Genomic DNA, 17212 nt, shown 5'->3' with positions numbered 1-17212 from the left:
TAGGAGAGGATAGTCTGATGCTTCATGCCTGGATGTTACCTCCTACTGACTGCCACAGGAGACATCGATGCATCTGCATGGCACTGACAGACTGAGCCTTGTGAACTGAGAGGAAGCCAGGGAGAAGGTGCAGAGGTGCCCAGGTGATGGGCAGCCGCTGCCAGGCATTGTCTCTGCTGCTGCCGCTCTGGATGGGCACTGGCTGCAGGGCTCCGGTGATGGGCAGCCGCTGCCAGGCATTGTCTCTGCTGCTGCCGCTCTGGATGGGCACTGGCTGCAGGGCTCTGGTGATGGGCAGCCGCTGCCAGGCATTGTCTCTGCTGCTGCTGCTCTGGATGGGCACTGGCTGCAGGGCTCAGGTCTACAATCTCAGCCTGGCAGTGGATGAAGGACTACCACCCGGAACCTTAGTGGGGGATATCCGTGCTGGACTGCCAGAAGGGAGCCCAGGGGAAGGCTTTTTCCTATCCGAGGAGGATGGAGAGTCCCCTGTGCTCAGGGACTTTTATATCGACACAGAGACTGGCATTGTGAGGACATTACGGATTCTGGACAGGGAGAGGAGACAACGTTACAGCTTTGTGGCCGCCACCTTGCTGGGAGATGTTGTCCAGGTAGAGATCAAGGTGCAAGATGTTAATGATCACTCCCCCACCTTCCCTGTGGAATCAGTGAGACTGCAGATATCTGAGCTGACCCCACCGGGCACCACCTTCAGGTTACCTGCAGCCAGAGACCCAGACACTGGCCACTATGGGCTGCAGGGTTACTCTCTGGTACGGGGCAGCCAAGGGAGCGCCTTCATCCTCAGGTATGGAGAAAGCAAAGCTGCTGGGGATGCTGAGAAAGATTCCGCAGTTTGGGATCAGGCAGGAAAGAATGTAAGGGTTAATGAGAGGGTTAATAGTCCGACTGTCCAGGAGCAGCCGAAACATGTCAGGCTTGGTCAGGACCCTATACACCATGATGGAAAGGTAGATCCCTCAGACTTTATAAATGTGACTAGTGGGGGGTTAGAAGCAGAACACAGGGAAGCAAAGTCTCTCAGGGAATTTAAGAAGATAGAACGCAGTGAGAAACCAAGTACAGGACAAGAACCTAAGGATGGTGGGCACGGCTATGCAGAAGGCTTGTCCTATGGAGCCCATACACCTGGGGGGCAGCAAGACTTTACATTAGGGGGCCGTGTACCTGATGGCCATGTAACTGATAGCCGCGTACCTGATGGCCGGGTACCTGATGGCCGTGTACCTGATGGCCACGTACCTGATGGCCATGTAACTGATAGCCGCGTACCTGATGTCCGGGTACCTGATGGCCGTCCTGGGGGTCGTCTATTTTACTGGTATACAGGGGATGATAGTGACAGATCAGGCTCACAGCAAACACTGCACTTAGAGGGGACCTCTTCTTCTACATATTCTAACTTCCCCCCCTTGGATCTGGTGTTAGTACACTGGTTAGATAGGGAGGAGTCTGACAGGTATCAGCTGGAAGTTGAAGCTTTTGATGGCGGATATCCACGGAGAACTGGGAGACTTTTAATAGACATCACAGTGTTAGATGCAAATGACAACCCCCCGACCTTTGACCAGTCTGAATATAAAGGATGGGTATGGGAAAATGCCCCAGTAGGTACACCAGTGTGTACGGTCCATGCAACGGACCCCGATCTAGGCAGCAATGGGCAGGTGACGTACACCCTGCGCTCTGATGAAGGTTACTTTTTTGTTGAAGAAACCAGTGGAGTAGTGTCAGTAAATCGACCCTTGGACAGAGAGCAAAGAGCTCTTCATCCGCTCGTGGTGCTCGCTAAAGATGGAGGAACCCAACCTGAAGTGACCAGTGTCCTCGTTCTCATAAAGATTCTTGATGTTAATGATAACAAACCGCAAATAGAACTCACACTACTCACGGACAGCGGCCGGCCGGAGATATCGGAGGGAGCAAGGGTTGGCGAGTATCTTGCAAGGATTTCTGTATCTGACCCGGACTTGGAGCCTCAGCACGTTCTCTTGGAGGATAGTGACGGTCAGGATGGAGGGGGGCAGGTGGATGGGGAAACAAGAGAAGACAATGACGGGATAATAAGACTATTGAATACATCTAACAGTAATAAGGAGCAAAGACAACAATACAGGGACGTAATGGAGGAACCACAAACAGTGGGCAATGGCGAGGCAGCCCAGCAGGTGCTCCTGACCTTGGAGGGCTCCGATGGCTTCTTTTCTCTCCGACCTGCGGCCGCTCAGATATACTTCTTATGTGTTGAGGCTCCTCTGGATCGTGAGCAGAAGGATTTATATGAGCTGAGATTGCTTGCTAAGGATTCCGGCTCTCCTCCTTTACACACTCTTAAAACACTTCTCATTGCCGTCACTGATTTAAACGATGAGACCCCAGTTTTTTCTCACCCAGAAGGATACCAAGCCGCTGTCTCGGAGGCCGCACCTGCCGGGACTGCCCTGCTCACCCTTAGTGCCTACGACTTGGATGATGATGGCCCCAATTCTTGGATCACCTACACTCTCCAGGACGGTGCTCTCTCCTCCGCCTTCATGGTAGACCCGCACACCGGGGTCCTCACTATTACCACAACACTGGACTTTGAGGCAGAGACCACATTCAGCTTTATTGTTTTAGCCACTGACCATGGAGTTCCTCCCTTGTCTGCCACTTGTCCGGTCACTATAATGGTTGAGGATGTCAACGACAATGAACCAGTGTTCTTGCACCAGTTCTACAATGTAACCGTGCCGGAGCATTCCGCAGTAGGACACTGCTTCCTCCAGGTAAGAGAGAAGATACATAACATTATATAGCATACTGTTCCATATGTGTCCTCCATAGATAACCTCTCAGCTCTCACTGGTTTTATTGTTGAACGTCATGCATTTTAGCGGTCCAGCGCTTCTCTAGCAGTCAGACCGCCCCCTGGGCCCCCGACAATAAGTCATAAATTATTGCAGTTATTTATTTTCTTATGTCGGGTTATAGAGCAGGAGACGCCCAGCAAATTGCCATCTAGTTAATTCCTACTCCCTGTGGACTGGTTAGTCCAGTGGGCGGTCCTACCTGCACGCTCACACAGGAAAGACTGCAAACCGATAAATAACTCCACCCACTTGACTCTTAAGCATATAGTGTACTGAAACAAAGTCCTAGTCACTGTGTTCTGAATCCATTGCCATTCTGAATTTATGGAAACTGATTGTTTATATCTATAAAGAAATGTGGGGAAAAGCTTCAGTACAACGTTCTTATTCATTGATTTATGATCTGTCTCTGTGAGGGGGTACACGTGGTCCGAGCCGCTCTGTAACAGACCCCCAATATCCTAGATCGGCATTTGTTTACGCCGCCTCAATGATTGTGCGGCTACGAGCCTCGAATAAACAATTGCTAGATTGTGCGCCTGTTGCTTTAAAGGAGAAATCCAATGGAAAATAAAATTTCAGTTCTGGTAGTGGGGGGGGGGGGGGGGGGGGGGGGGGGGGGACATAATAAGGAAAGTATATTTACCGTACCCTGTGCCCCTGCAGTGCCATGTCCCGGACCCCTGCTGCCATGCTACCTGTATCCCCTCAGGAATGCCATGACCCAGCTGATGGATGGTGCACTCAGCCAATCAGTGATGGGGGCGGGACACTGCTGCAGTCACTGATTGGCTGAGGAGGCTATATCCCACTCTCTCCCTCCCTGGGGGTAAGTATACTTTCTTTATTAGGTTTCCCCCCATCCCCTGCTGGCACTTTTGCCTTTCGCTGGACTTCTCCTTTATTAGCCGCCATCACAGGCACCCGAGAGAGGATTGTTTTTTGACATAGCAGATTTGAGGGATCAGCCAATCAGTAAGAATTTTCCGACAGGCTGATCCCTGTCCCTTTGACATGGGGGGATACCTACCTGATTGGACAGATCGGCCCGGGTAAGGGGGTCTCAGCTAGTTTGGGGTTTTATTTGTGCATGGATTGCTGTAATTGATGAAAGAGACAGAAATATCTGCAGCACAGTCTGCCTGGTGTGAATCCACCCCTGGCTCTCGTCACTTTGTGTTATCAGCTCTGCAGTCGTCCAAAACCTTCCACCACAATCCAGAGGCCGATATACAGAGACAGATACACAGAGGCAGAGATACAGAGACAGATACACAGAGGCCAAAACACAGAGGCAGATATACAGAGACAGATACACAGAGGCAGATATACAAAGGCCGATATACAAAGGCCGAAACACAGAGGCCGAAATACAGAGGCCGATATACAAAGGCCGAAACACAGAGGCCGAAATACAGAGGCCGAAATACAGAGGCCGAAATACAGAGGCCGAAATACAGAGGCCGAAATACAGAGGCCGAAATACAGAGGCCGATATACATATATATTGGTATGGTGTATGTGCTATGGTGTATGTGCTATGTGTAGGGATCTTCCCAGGGGATGGTGTGTTTGGACACAGTTCACAACAGACTTTGCTTTATAAAACAGGAGCTTGGCGTTTATTTGCAGCATAAACAGTCCAGCAAACAGAAACTCAGCAACACCGCGCTTTTAAGAACGAAAACAAAAAGGTCTTGCCCGTCTGGGCGCTTCCTAACAGGTCTTCTCACCTATCTGACACTATAACACGGCGTCTCTCACCTGGATACTGCAGGGTGTATATTTGCTCCAGCAGCGGCTGTATTCACAGCTCCCACCAAACACACAGGCTGTTCACTCCTGGCTGAGGGCGACCACCTGCAGCTCTGCAGAGCTTTTACCTTTTCCAGGCTCATCAAATCGCACCTGATCACAAGACCCAAACTGGATCGGGGGAGGGAATGGCAGATCCCACTACCAAAACCTACCTGCCATTCCATGTAAATCCAGGCCCGGTAAAAATAAATAACAACTCAGCAGCATAACACTGCCGAGCAACAGATCCATCCTGGACTTACCATCTCACACTATGCATCAGCCTAGGTGAGATGTACATCCCCTCGAACACATCTCCAGTGACATGTCTACATATGGTATATGTGCTATGGTATATGTGCTATGGTGTATGTGCTATGGTGTATGTGCTATGGTATATGTGCTATGGTATATGTGCTATGGTATATGTGCTATGGTATATGTGGTATGGTATATGTGGTATGGTATATGTGGTATGGTATATGTGGTATGGTATATGTGCTATGGTATATGTGCTATGGTATATGTGGTATGGTATATGTGCTAGGGTATATGTGCTATGGTATATGTGGTAGGGTATATGTGCTATGGTATATGTGCTATGGTATATGTGGTATGGTGTATGTGGTAGGGTATATGTGCTATGGTATATGTGCTATGGTATATGTGCTATGGTGTATGTGCTATGGTGTATGTGCTATGGTATATGTGGTATGGTGTATGTGCATGCTATAGTATATGTGTGATGCAGCCCCGCTCTCCAACCACTGCTCAGTCTTCAGACGTACCCAACCTCCTCCAAAATGACCTATAACACCACCTGCCTGCTATATGTCCGGCTTTCTATACCTTATACCTATAACGCCACCTGCCTGCTATACCATACGTCCGGCTTTCTATACCTTATACCTATAACACCACCTGCCTGCTATACCATACGTCCGGCTTTCTATACCTTATACCTATAACACCACCTGCCTGCTATACCATACGTCCGGCTTTCTATACCTTATACCTATAACGCCACCTGCCTGCTATACCATACGTCCGGCTTTCTATACCTTATACCTATAACACCTGCCTGCTATACCATACGTCCGGCTTTCTATACCTTATACTGTACCTATAACACCTGCCTGCTATACCATACGTCCGGCTTTCTATACCTTATACCTATAACGCCACCTGCCTGCTATACCATACGTCCGGCTTTCTATACCTTATACCTATAACACCACCTGCCTGCTATACCATACGTCCGGCTTTCTATACCTTATACCTATAACACCTGCCTGCTATACCATACGTCCGGCTTTCTATACCTTATACTGTACCTATAACACCTGCCTGCTATACCATACGTCCGGCTTTCTATACCTTATACCTATAACACCACCTGCCTGCTATACCATACGTCCGGCTTTCTATACCTTATACTGTACCTATAACACCACCTGCCTGCTATACCATACGTCCGGCTTTCTATACCTTATACCTGTAACACCTGCCTGCTATACCATACGTCCGGCTTTCTATAACTTTTGACACCACATGATTTCTATTCACTGAAGGTTTTAAACAATTCTCCTTTATCCCGAGTTCCCAATCAAGACGGTAAAACGATAAGACATGTGAGATGTCACCATGTGAGGGAACAGCGGCTTCTTCTCTCCTCCGAGCTTTGACCTTCTGTTCAGTTCTGCGGCAGATGGCAAAGTGTTAGAGATGAAGCAGCCGGACGTCTTCTGACTCCTAATTGCAGAAATCTTTGTATGAGCCGCTCCAGATTTGGCTTTTATGGCCGTCAGTAACGCCTTTCATCTTACAGGTTTTCTGCTATTAATGTTTGTTCCTTTGTGTTGTTATTATTACATTATTATTACATTATTATATGTCATTATTATTATATATGCTATTATTATATTTGTGGTGAGCCCCCGGTGTGATGTTATATCAGAGGAGCGGCCGGTCACTTACTAGGTGGTTAGGTGTGACTCCACGCTGGAGGTGTTTGGCCGAGATACAGTGTGAACTCGTGTTCATTGTCCTGCCGGGTTACTACAGGGTCCCTTGGGTTGGAGTGATCACATATGGCCAGAGCGCCCACCCACAGAAACGGGAAGTGTCCCAAGGCTGCGGTGTGTGCTGGTGGATTGCCATAAATCAGAGTCTCTTAGATATAGATAAGCCCGTTTACTCATTTCAAATGTGCAGCAGGTCATACAGAATCAACAGTATGAGGTTTCTCTGGATAAAGCACTTGATAATATACTTGACAATTGTGCCAAATAAATACTTGACAATACAGCAACCTGATCTGTAGTAGAAGTGCAATGTAGGATACAGTCGTGTTGACTGAGTAATGCTGAGTAGTACGAAGAAACAGTAGTAAAGATGAGGATACCATGAGAGTCTCAACCCAAGTAGCACTGTGCTCTGCCGGGATGTTGGAGGATGAGGTAGAAGAATACTTAGAAGAATAAGAACACTTTTGCCTGTGTATTCACTTTAAATTAGTCTTCACACCACCTTTGCTCACTAGACTCGGCTGAACCTTCCTAATGGGTGACACAGGCCCCAGACCTTGTAACCTGGGATGAGCGGAATGCTGAGGGTTCCCTGCTGACACCCACACTGCCAGATAGAGGTCATAGACTTACTGCAACTTTGCTCTATCCGGATCAGTTCCAGGCTGTTTAGCTTTCGTGGATACTGTCCTGCACTGTGACTTCTCCTTGTCCATGTGGTGGGTTGAGGTTGTCTCTGGCTTGTCCTCTCCTAAGAGGGGTTTAACACTGCATAATGCTTTGTAGCGTTACTTGTAGGAAAGTTGTTAGAGGTCTACTGTCTTGCGTCCTTCCCATAGGGGGTTCTAGTTAAGACTGACCTACTCTTCCTGTCTCCCACGGGACTCACTTCCTCTAGTGTAACTAACGTGCGCTTTGAGTGGGTGAAGAGATCCAGGTGACACATAGAGAAAGAATAACCCTTAACATCCTTCCACATAATCCTTCCAAATAATCATATACAATACAGTGACACCTAGTGGCAAACTTTAGTACTACTTTCATCACCACAACAGTACAATAAGTACGAAGGTTGTAAATAACTATAACACCCATGGTAGGACACCACATTTTATTATTATTATTATTATTATTATTATTATTATTATTATTATATTAGTCATTATTATTAACTCTAACAGTGATTGGGATAAGTAACTGGTCTCTGACGGGTTCATGTTATATAGCAGGTGTCATTAGAGCCGCGACCACCTTTTAAAGCTCAAGGTCTTCCTGTCCTGTTATTATTTCCGGCTCCATAGATGAGATTGCATTAGCATTGTCTCTTCTGGCCACAGTCTTGCCTGCCGGTGGGCGCACTGGCGATGAGACTCAGAATGGTCACTGCTTCCTGACAGTAGTCCCGGCCTTACCGAGTAACCGCTGTTACACACCAGTCCTCCCATGCCGCTGTGACACACCAGTCCTCCCATGCCGCTGTTACACACCAGTCCTCCCATGCCGCTGTTACACACCAGTCCTCCCATGCCGCTGTGACACACCAGTCCTCCCATGCCGCTGTTACACACCAGTCCTCCCACGCCGCTGTTACACACCAGTCCTCCCACGCCGCTGTTACACACCAGTCCTCCCACGCCGCTGTTACACACCAGTCCTCCCACGCCGCTGTTACACACCAGTCCTCCCACGCCGCTGTTACACACCAGTCCTCCCACGCCGCTGTTACACACCAGTCCTCCCACGCCGCTGTTACACACCAGTCCTCCCACGCCGCTGTTACACACCAGTCCTCCCACGCCGCTGTTACACACCAGTCCTCCCACGCCGCTGTTACACACCAGTCCTCCCACGCCGCTGTGACACACCAGTCCTCCCACGCCGCTGTTACACACCAGTCCTCCCACGCCGCTGTTACACACCAGTCCTCCCATGCCGCTGTTACACACCAGTCCTCCCACGCCGCTGTTACACACCAGTCCTCCCACGCCGCTGTTACACACCAGTCCTCCCACGCCGCTGTTACACACCAGTCCTCCCACGCCGCTGTTACACACCAGTCCTCCCATGCCGCTGTTACACACCAGTCCTCCCACGCCGCTGTTACACACCAGTCCTCCCATGCCGCTGTTACCCTCCCATGCCGCTGTTACACACCAGTCCTCCCATGCCGCTGTTACACACCAGTCCTCCCACGCCGCTGTTACCCTCCCATGCCGCTGTTACACACCAGTCCTCCCATGCCGCTGTTACACACCAGTCCTCCCACGCCGCTGTTACACACCAGTCCTCCCACGCCGCTGTTACACACCAGTCCTCCCATGCCGCTGTTACACACCAGTCCTCCCATGCCGCTGTTACACACCAGTCCTCCCATGCAGCAAACTGAACCTGAGCTCTGAATAAGAAGCCTTTGTCCGGCTCTGCAGGGGGCACTTAGTGGTTCTTACTGTTCTGACTTCTGATATTCAAAATGCTAATTAATTTAAATCTTTCAAAGGATGGAAACTGGGAAACACAGAGGGGGGATTTATCAAACTGGTGTAAAGTAGAGCAGGCCCAGTCGCCCCCGGCAACCAATCAGATTCCACTTCTCTTTCCTCACAGATTCTTTGAAAAATGAAAGGTGGAATCTGACACCAGTCTTAGGGCCCTTTTACACTGAAAGATTATCTGACAGATTATCTGCCAAAGATTTGAAGCCAAAACCAGGAATGGATTTGAAAAGAGGAGAAATCTCAGGCTTTCTTTTATTACTTGCTCTCTGTTTATAGTCCTTTCCTGGCTTTGGCTTCAAATCTTTGGCAGATAATCTGTCAGATAATCTTTCCGTGTAAAAGGGCCCTTAAGCTGTATCACTAGTCACCTCGGTGTGTAGTCTCTGCTGGGGTACAGCGGCCGGCAGCCTCCTCACCAGGCAGGACACCTGTTATAGAGATAGGTGCAGGTGTCTGAGTTTGTGGATAGGGCCTGTATATATGACTTCCTGTCTGATGTGCGGGTCCCTTAGCTTGTGGATGTGTATTATGTGTATATATGACTTTCTGTCTGAGGTCCCTGTGTAGTACGTCTATATAAGAAGAAGGTCTTTGTATCATCTGCTTATATCCTGCAGGAATACAATAGGGATAAAAAGATGAAGAAACTGCATATTACAAATCAACAAATGCTGCCTGTAATATAAGGCCTAGAATGCTGCCTGACATATCAGGCTCTAGAATGCTGCCTGTAATATCATGATCTAGAATGCTGCCTGTAATATCGGGCTCTAGAATGCTGCCTGTAATATCATGATCTAGAATGCTGCCTGTAATATTGGGCTCTAGAATGCTGCCTGTAATATCAGGCTCTAGAATGCTGCCTGTAATATCGGGCTATAGAATGCTGCCTGTAATATTGGGCTCTAGAATGCTGCCTGTAATATTATGTTGTACAATGCTGCCTGTAATATGTTGTACAATGCTGCCTGTAATATTATGTTGTACAATGCTGCCTGTAATATGTTGTACAATGCTGCCTGTAATATCGGGCTCTAGAATGCTGCCTGTAATATCGGGCTATAGAATGCTGCCTGTAATATTGGGCTCTAGAATGCTGCCTGTAATATTATGTTGTACAATGCTGCCTGTAATATTACGCTCTAGAATGCTGCCTGTAATATTGTTGTACAATGCTGCCTGTAATATTACGTTGTACAATGCTGCCTGTAATATTGTTGTACAATGCTGCCTGTAATATTATGCTCTAGAATTCTGCCTGTAATATTAGGTTGTACAATGCTGCCTGTAATATTAGGTTGTACAATGCTGCCTGTAATATTAGGTTGTACAATGCTGCCTGTAATATTACGCTGTACAATGCTGCAAAGTTGTGGAGGACCATTGAGTATTCGGGATGTAGGTTTGGGATCCATAAGTGGGGGATTTGTTATGGACGTTCTCTGACGAGGCCGTTGTGCAGCTTGGTTATCACTTCGTCCTCTAGTGCCTCACGCTTAACCTGATACTGTGTTTATAATCCCAGTAATGTCAGAGAGCAGCGAGCGTGAAGAATCGTGGATCCTTTGTCACTAACGTCTTCTGATGTCCTGTGATAAGTTATAACGGGGGGAACGTCCACTCAGCACAAGACTGAGGCGGCATCTGCATGATCACATAACCCGAGATTCTTCAGTGAAGCCCGTGTAATGTGAACCATTCCCTACAATCTGTACAGGACAGCAGTATGTGATCGGGCCTCTGCTCTGTGTGTAATGTATATGGGTGGAGCTGCCGACATACGTTACACAGAGGGAGGACCCCAGATGCCAATAATAAGTGTGCAGGTGTAGTAGTGTCCAGCATGGCCATCCAGAGTAGATGGTACAGAGAAGGAGCTCTCCTAAGTATCACAGTCCTGGTAGGTGGGGGAGGATAGAAGAGAGGAGGGTGAGGGTGGGAGCACTGGGCCACATGTACATGGTGATGGATAGGAGCTCTGAAAGAAGCCTTGGTGCTGGGACGGTGTATTTTAGGGTTGGAACCAGTGAATTTAAGGGGATCAGGAATTTGAGTGCCCAGCGGGGGGCGAGGGTGGGATATGTTAATAAGACTGTGGGCACTGTACATGTTTGTATGGATGGTCAGGGGGACGTCAGTGACCAGCAGCATTCTAGCTGTAGCCAACACACTACTGAGATGCTGGACCATTGTACACAAGTGGCTGGTGCAACCGTGTGAGGAGAACCCCGGCAGTGTGGGCAGGAGGTAGACCACCCAAACCCATAGTGCTGGAAAAGGTTCAGAGCCAGCAGACCCCCCCCCCCCCGGGATCGGTAGATAAGGCACATTATGTGAGCTGTAACCATGAGGGTGGTTCTACCATATAGAGTGGCTACAGTACGTCCACCAAGCGTCTCAGCACTCCGAATCATTAGCAGAAGTAAGGATTGAGACATTCTGTGTGCTCCATGCGATGCCCTGGCCCCTAGGGGCCACTCCGCAGTATAGATGGTGCTAACAGGCAGGAACCGGGGCAGCTGTAGGATAATGTGGTCACGGTGTAGGCACGAGGGTGATACAGCTGGATACCGGGCTCCTGACCGTGCGGGAATACTGGGCATGCAATTCTTCGTTGTCCTTAGTCAGGGCACCAATTATCACACCAATGCCAAGGGTCAGAAACAACGGTAGTTGTATATTTATTGTAACGGTGGTAACTAGTAGCAACAGTCTCTCCGGATGCAACCGGGAATAAGGCAGAGTAATGGGTGATGCTGCAATAGGCTGTGAGAGTAGCGTGCTGAATGATGGGAGTAGTAGTGATACTGAGGATGAGATGCTGGGTGGAATGAGACTGAGATGAATACTTGCTGTTGATGATTAGAGAAGATGATGATGAGAGGAACTGAAGAATGACTGAAGAATCGACACCCAGATGAGAATCTTGAGACTTGAGACAACAACACGGCCAGTGGACTGGAGCAGCAGAGCACACGCAGGCCTCTCTCTCTTAGCAGGGAGAGAGGACAAACACACAACCTATCCCCTATGGGATAGGAGATAGACTGAGGTAGCACAGGAAGTCACATGGTAACCCCAGCCAAAAGCTCGATGACCATTGGTGTTACCATGGAAGCAGGGCACAGTCATGTGACATCCAGCCATTGCATCATCACACCATTAGGCACATACAGAGAAATATACATGAGAAGTACCATACTTGAACACTGGGGGGCGACATAATACCTTTAGACACTGATACCTGAATATACATGCAATAAATGACTGAAATGGCAGACCTGAATACTGAGAAGGGTAACACAATACACGCAGTTTGCAGTGGACCATAGCTTTCCAGAACAGAACCAGTTATAATAAAAGTGTGAGCATAAGAAGGGCTGTTCTGGGACACTGCATCCACCTTACATAACCCTCATTAGAGAAAAAAACCCAGAAAAAGTCACTGCCCTCAAAATCCGATAGTCTGGTGGGGGTCATTAGCTGGAAGATACATCTAATGACATGGTATATATACTGCCGCAGGACCCTGGGGGATCACTAGCTGGAAGATACATCTAATGACATGGTATATAACCTGCCGCAGGAACCGGGGGGTCACTAGCTGGAAGATACATCTAATGACATGGTATATATACTGCCGCAGGAATCGGGGGGTCACTAGCTGGAAGATACATCTAATGACATGGTATATAACCTGCCGCAGGAACCGGGGGGTCACTAGCTGGAAGATACATCTAATGACATGGTATATAACCTGCCGCAGGAACCTGGGGGTCACTAGCTGGAAGATACATCTAATGACATGGTATATATACTGCCGCAGGAACCGGGGGGTCACTAGCTGGAAGATACATCTAATGACATGGTATATATACTGCCGCAGGAACCTGGGGTCACTAGCTGGAAGATACATCTAATGACATGGTATATATACTGCCGCAGGAACCGGGGGGGTCACTAGCTGGAAGATACATCTAATGACATGGTATATATACTGCCGCAGGAACCTGGGGGTCACTAGCTGGAAGATACATCTAATGACATGGTATATATACTGCCGCAGGAACCGGGGGGTCACTAGCTGGAAGATACATCTAATGACATGGTATATAACCTGCCGCAGGAACCGGGGGGTCACTAGCTGGAAGATACATCTAATGACATGGTATATATACTGCCGCCGGAACCGGGGGGTCACTAGCTGGAAGATACATCTAATGACATGGTATATATACTGCCGCAGGAACCGGGGGGTCACTAGCCGGAAGATACATCTAATGACATGGTATATATACTGCCGCAGGAACCGGGGGGGTCACTAGCTGGAAGATACATCTAATGACATGGTATATATACTGCCGCAGGAACCGGGGGGTCACTAGCTGGAAGATACATCTAATGACATGGTATATAACCTGCCGCAGGAACCGGGGGGTCACTAGCTGGAAGATACATCTAATGACATGGTATATATACTGCCGCCGGAACCGGGGGGTCACTAGCCGGAAGATACATCTAATGACATGGTATATATACTGCCGCAGGAACCGGGGGGTCACTAGCCGGAAGATACATCTAATGACATGGTATATATACTGCCGCAGGAACCGGGGGGGTCACTAGCTGGAAGATACATCTAATGACATGGTATATATACTGCCGCAGGAACCGGGGGGTCACTAGCCGGAAGATACATCTAATGACATGGTATATATACTGCCGCAGGAATCGGGGGGTCACTAGCTGGAAGATACATCTAATGACATGGTATATATACTGCCGCAGGAACCGGGGGGTCACTAGCTGGAAGATACATCTAATGACATGGTATATATACTGCCGCAGGAACCGGGGGGTCACTAGCTGGAAGATACATCTAATGACATGGTATATATACTGCCGCAGGAACCGTGGGGTCACTAGCTGGAAGATACATCTAATGACATGGTATATAAGCTGCCGCAGGAACCGGGGGGGTCACTAGCTGGAAGATACATCTAATGACATGGTATATATACTGCCGCAGGAACCTGGGGGATCACTAGCCGGAAGATACATCTAATGACATGGTATATATACTGCCGCAGGAACCGGGGGGGTCACTAGCTGGAAGATACATCTAATGACATGGTATATATACTGCCGCAGGAACCTGGGGGTCACTAGCCGGAAGATACATCTAATGACATGGTATATATACTGCCGCAGGAACCTGGGGGTCACTAGCCGGAAGATACATCTAATGACATGGTATATATACTGCCGCAGGAATCGGGGGGTCACTAGCCGGAAGATACATCTAATGACATGGTATATATACTGCCGCCGGAATCGGGGGGTCACTAGCTTATTGATAACTCATCAATAGACCTGAACTAGATACAATGTTGCGTTATGGACAAAGAAGTCTGTTATATGATGGACGGATGGGTGAGCGGAACGCTGGTATTATCGCTCTGAGAACAGCCGGATGCTTGTAGTCGAGGCTAACAGGAAATTAGAGATGATAGCCAAGAACTAATGACGGATCAGGCGGGATGTCATAGTGACTCAATACATGAGGTATACCATCAGGAGGGATGTCATAGTGACACAATACATGAGGTATACCATCAGGAGGGATGTCATAGTGACACAATACATGGGGTATACCATTAGGAGAATGTCATAGTGACACAATACATGGGGTATACCATCAGCCAGGATGTCATAGTGACACAATACATGAGGTATACCATCAGGAGGGATGTCATAGTGACTCAATACATGAGGTATACCATCAGGAGGGATGTCATAGTGACACAATACATGGGGTATACCATTAGGAGAATGTCATGGTGACACAATACATGGGGTATACCATCAGCCAGGATGTCATAGTGACTCAATACATGAGGTATACCATCAGCCAGGATGTCATAGTGACACAATACATGAGGTATACCATCAGGCGGGATGTCATAGTGACACAATACATGAGATATACCATCAGGCGGGATGTCATAGTGACACAATACATGAGGTATACCATCAGACGGGATGTCATTGTGACACAATACATGAGTTATACCATCAGCCAGGATGTCATAGTGACACAATACATGAGGTATACCATCAGCCAGGATGTCATAGTGACACAATACATGAGGTATACCATCAGCCAGGATGTCATAGTGACACAATACATGAAATATAAATGTTCTGTATCACATGTAACTGTATTTATCGGCCATTTCCAATCTCGATTACTGTTGAGCAGAAAAAAAAATGTACAATAATTATTTCTGAATTTCTCTTCGTTCCATGACGCCCATCGGGACTTTGATGTCAGAGTTGAGAATAGACTTTTCCGTTTTTCTTCTAGATGCAAAAAGATGAAATATTCTTCCGCTCAGACGGCTCTTCCTTCAGGAGATGCTGCAGAAAGGGACGCAGCAGGGGTGGGGGATGGCGAGGGGAGGGGTTTGGGGTGGTTGGATTTGATCCTTTCAGACGATCTCCGGAATCTTTTGTGGGTGGAAACCCTATCAATAATAGAGAAAGGGACTCGGAGAAACCTTCTGTCATGAACGCCTTGCAGAAACCAGGTCTCTTTTTCACTCTTTTAGGTAGTTTAAATAGTTATTGTCTTTACTAGTGATAAGCGAGTACTAAAATGCTCGGGTGCTCGTTACTCAAGACAAATATTTCCCGATACTCGAGTGCTCGTTTCGAGTAACGAACCACATTGAAGTCAATGGGAAACGAGCATTTTTGCAGGGGACCCAAGTTCGGTAGAGGGAAGGTTGTGTCAAAACCTGTCAACCTCAGAAAATGATGTAAACACCACGGAAATGCACAGGAAACAGCAGGTATGCATCCCTCTGAGGCTGCATAATCGCACCATTATGCCAAATTCGGGGCAACAGCCTGGTTAAAACAGAGGTAGGCATATGAACCACCCAAAAACTTTGCCTGACACAGCATGGCGGTGAGGACACAGAGAACCATTAAAGGAGTAGTGTGGCGGTAAAGAATTATTCACAGAATAACACACATTACAAAGTTATACAACTTTGTAATGTATGTTATGTCTGTGAATGGCCCCCTTCCCCGTGTCCCACCACCCCCACCCGTGTACCCGGAAGTGTGGTGTGCTATACATACCTGTCACTTGCCGACCCCCGTCTCCGATCTTCAGTCAGTGACGTCTTCTTCGGACGGACGGCGAACAGCTCCGACTGTCCCGAATGCCGTCCGCCCTCTGCAGCGTCATCCGATGCTCAGCCGCGATTGGCTGAGCATAACTGTTGTATAACTTTGTAATGTGTGTTATTCTGTGAATAATTCTTTACCGCCGCACTACCCCTTTAAAAACAGAGGTAGCTTATGAACCACCCCAAAATTTTGCCTGACACAGCATGGGGGTGAGAACAGAGTGACCAAGGTAGAAGCGGTAGCCAGTGAGCCTCCCAGAAATTAGGCCAGACATAGCATGGCAGTGAGCTCACAGAAAACCATTAAAAGTAAGTGAGGAAGCAAGTGAGCCACCCAAAAAATTGAAGTGAGGCCAGGGGCTGGGATTTATAGTGGGCACGAACCTAGGTGCTGACAGCTAACTGGCTAATTCCCTCCCTAACGTTCTCCCTGACCAGCAGCAGCTCTGTCCCTAATCTCTTCCTGCATACGTCTGAAGTGAGTACTACCAGCCGCACTTTTTATATGGCAGGGTCATCTGATCTGGCCAACCAATCGCTGCTATCGACATGTATGGGTCCCACGTCATCGCAAGATGTACCAAAGAGTCTCCTGCATGTTTATTGGCTGCGAAATAGCGCCCAAACTTACAGGAAACGGATGATGAGATTTTTTCGGAAATCGCGAGATGCTCGTCCGAGTAACAAGTACCATAGAGTACCCTAATACTCGAAGGAGTACCAAGCTCGGACCAGCATGTTCGCTCATCACTAGTCTTTACCTGTAACTTAAATCAATAGCAAAAGCAAATGTAAGAAATTTTCTAATAAATCTTATC

At 48.0% G+C, this 17212-nt stretch overlaps 1 protein-coding gene across 1 annotated transcript in view; it reads left to right on the top strand.

Moving 5' to 3' along the window:
• Window positions 1-290: 290 nt before the first annotated feature.
• The window catches only part of DCHS2 (dachsous cadherin-related 2), a 272583-nt gene continuing 255661 nt past the window's right edge, over window positions 291-17212 (top strand). Inside the window, exon 1 of the mRNA XM_069976220.1 lies at window positions 291-2792. Coding sequence (XP_069832321.1) covers window positions 291-2792 — 2502 coding nt within the window. The remainder of the gene's footprint in view (window positions 2793-17212) is intronic.

Source organism: Dendropsophus ebraccatus, chromosome 7 (genome assembly GCF_027789765.1).
Source record: "Dendropsophus ebraccatus isolate aDenEbr1 chromosome 7, aDenEbr1.pat, whole genome shotgun sequence".
Taxonomy (NCBI): Eukaryota; Metazoa; Chordata; class Amphibia; order Anura; family Hylidae; genus Dendropsophus; species Dendropsophus ebraccatus.
Note: the sequence above shows the minus strand (reverse complement) of the source record. Positions and strands in the feature narration are given on the sequence as shown.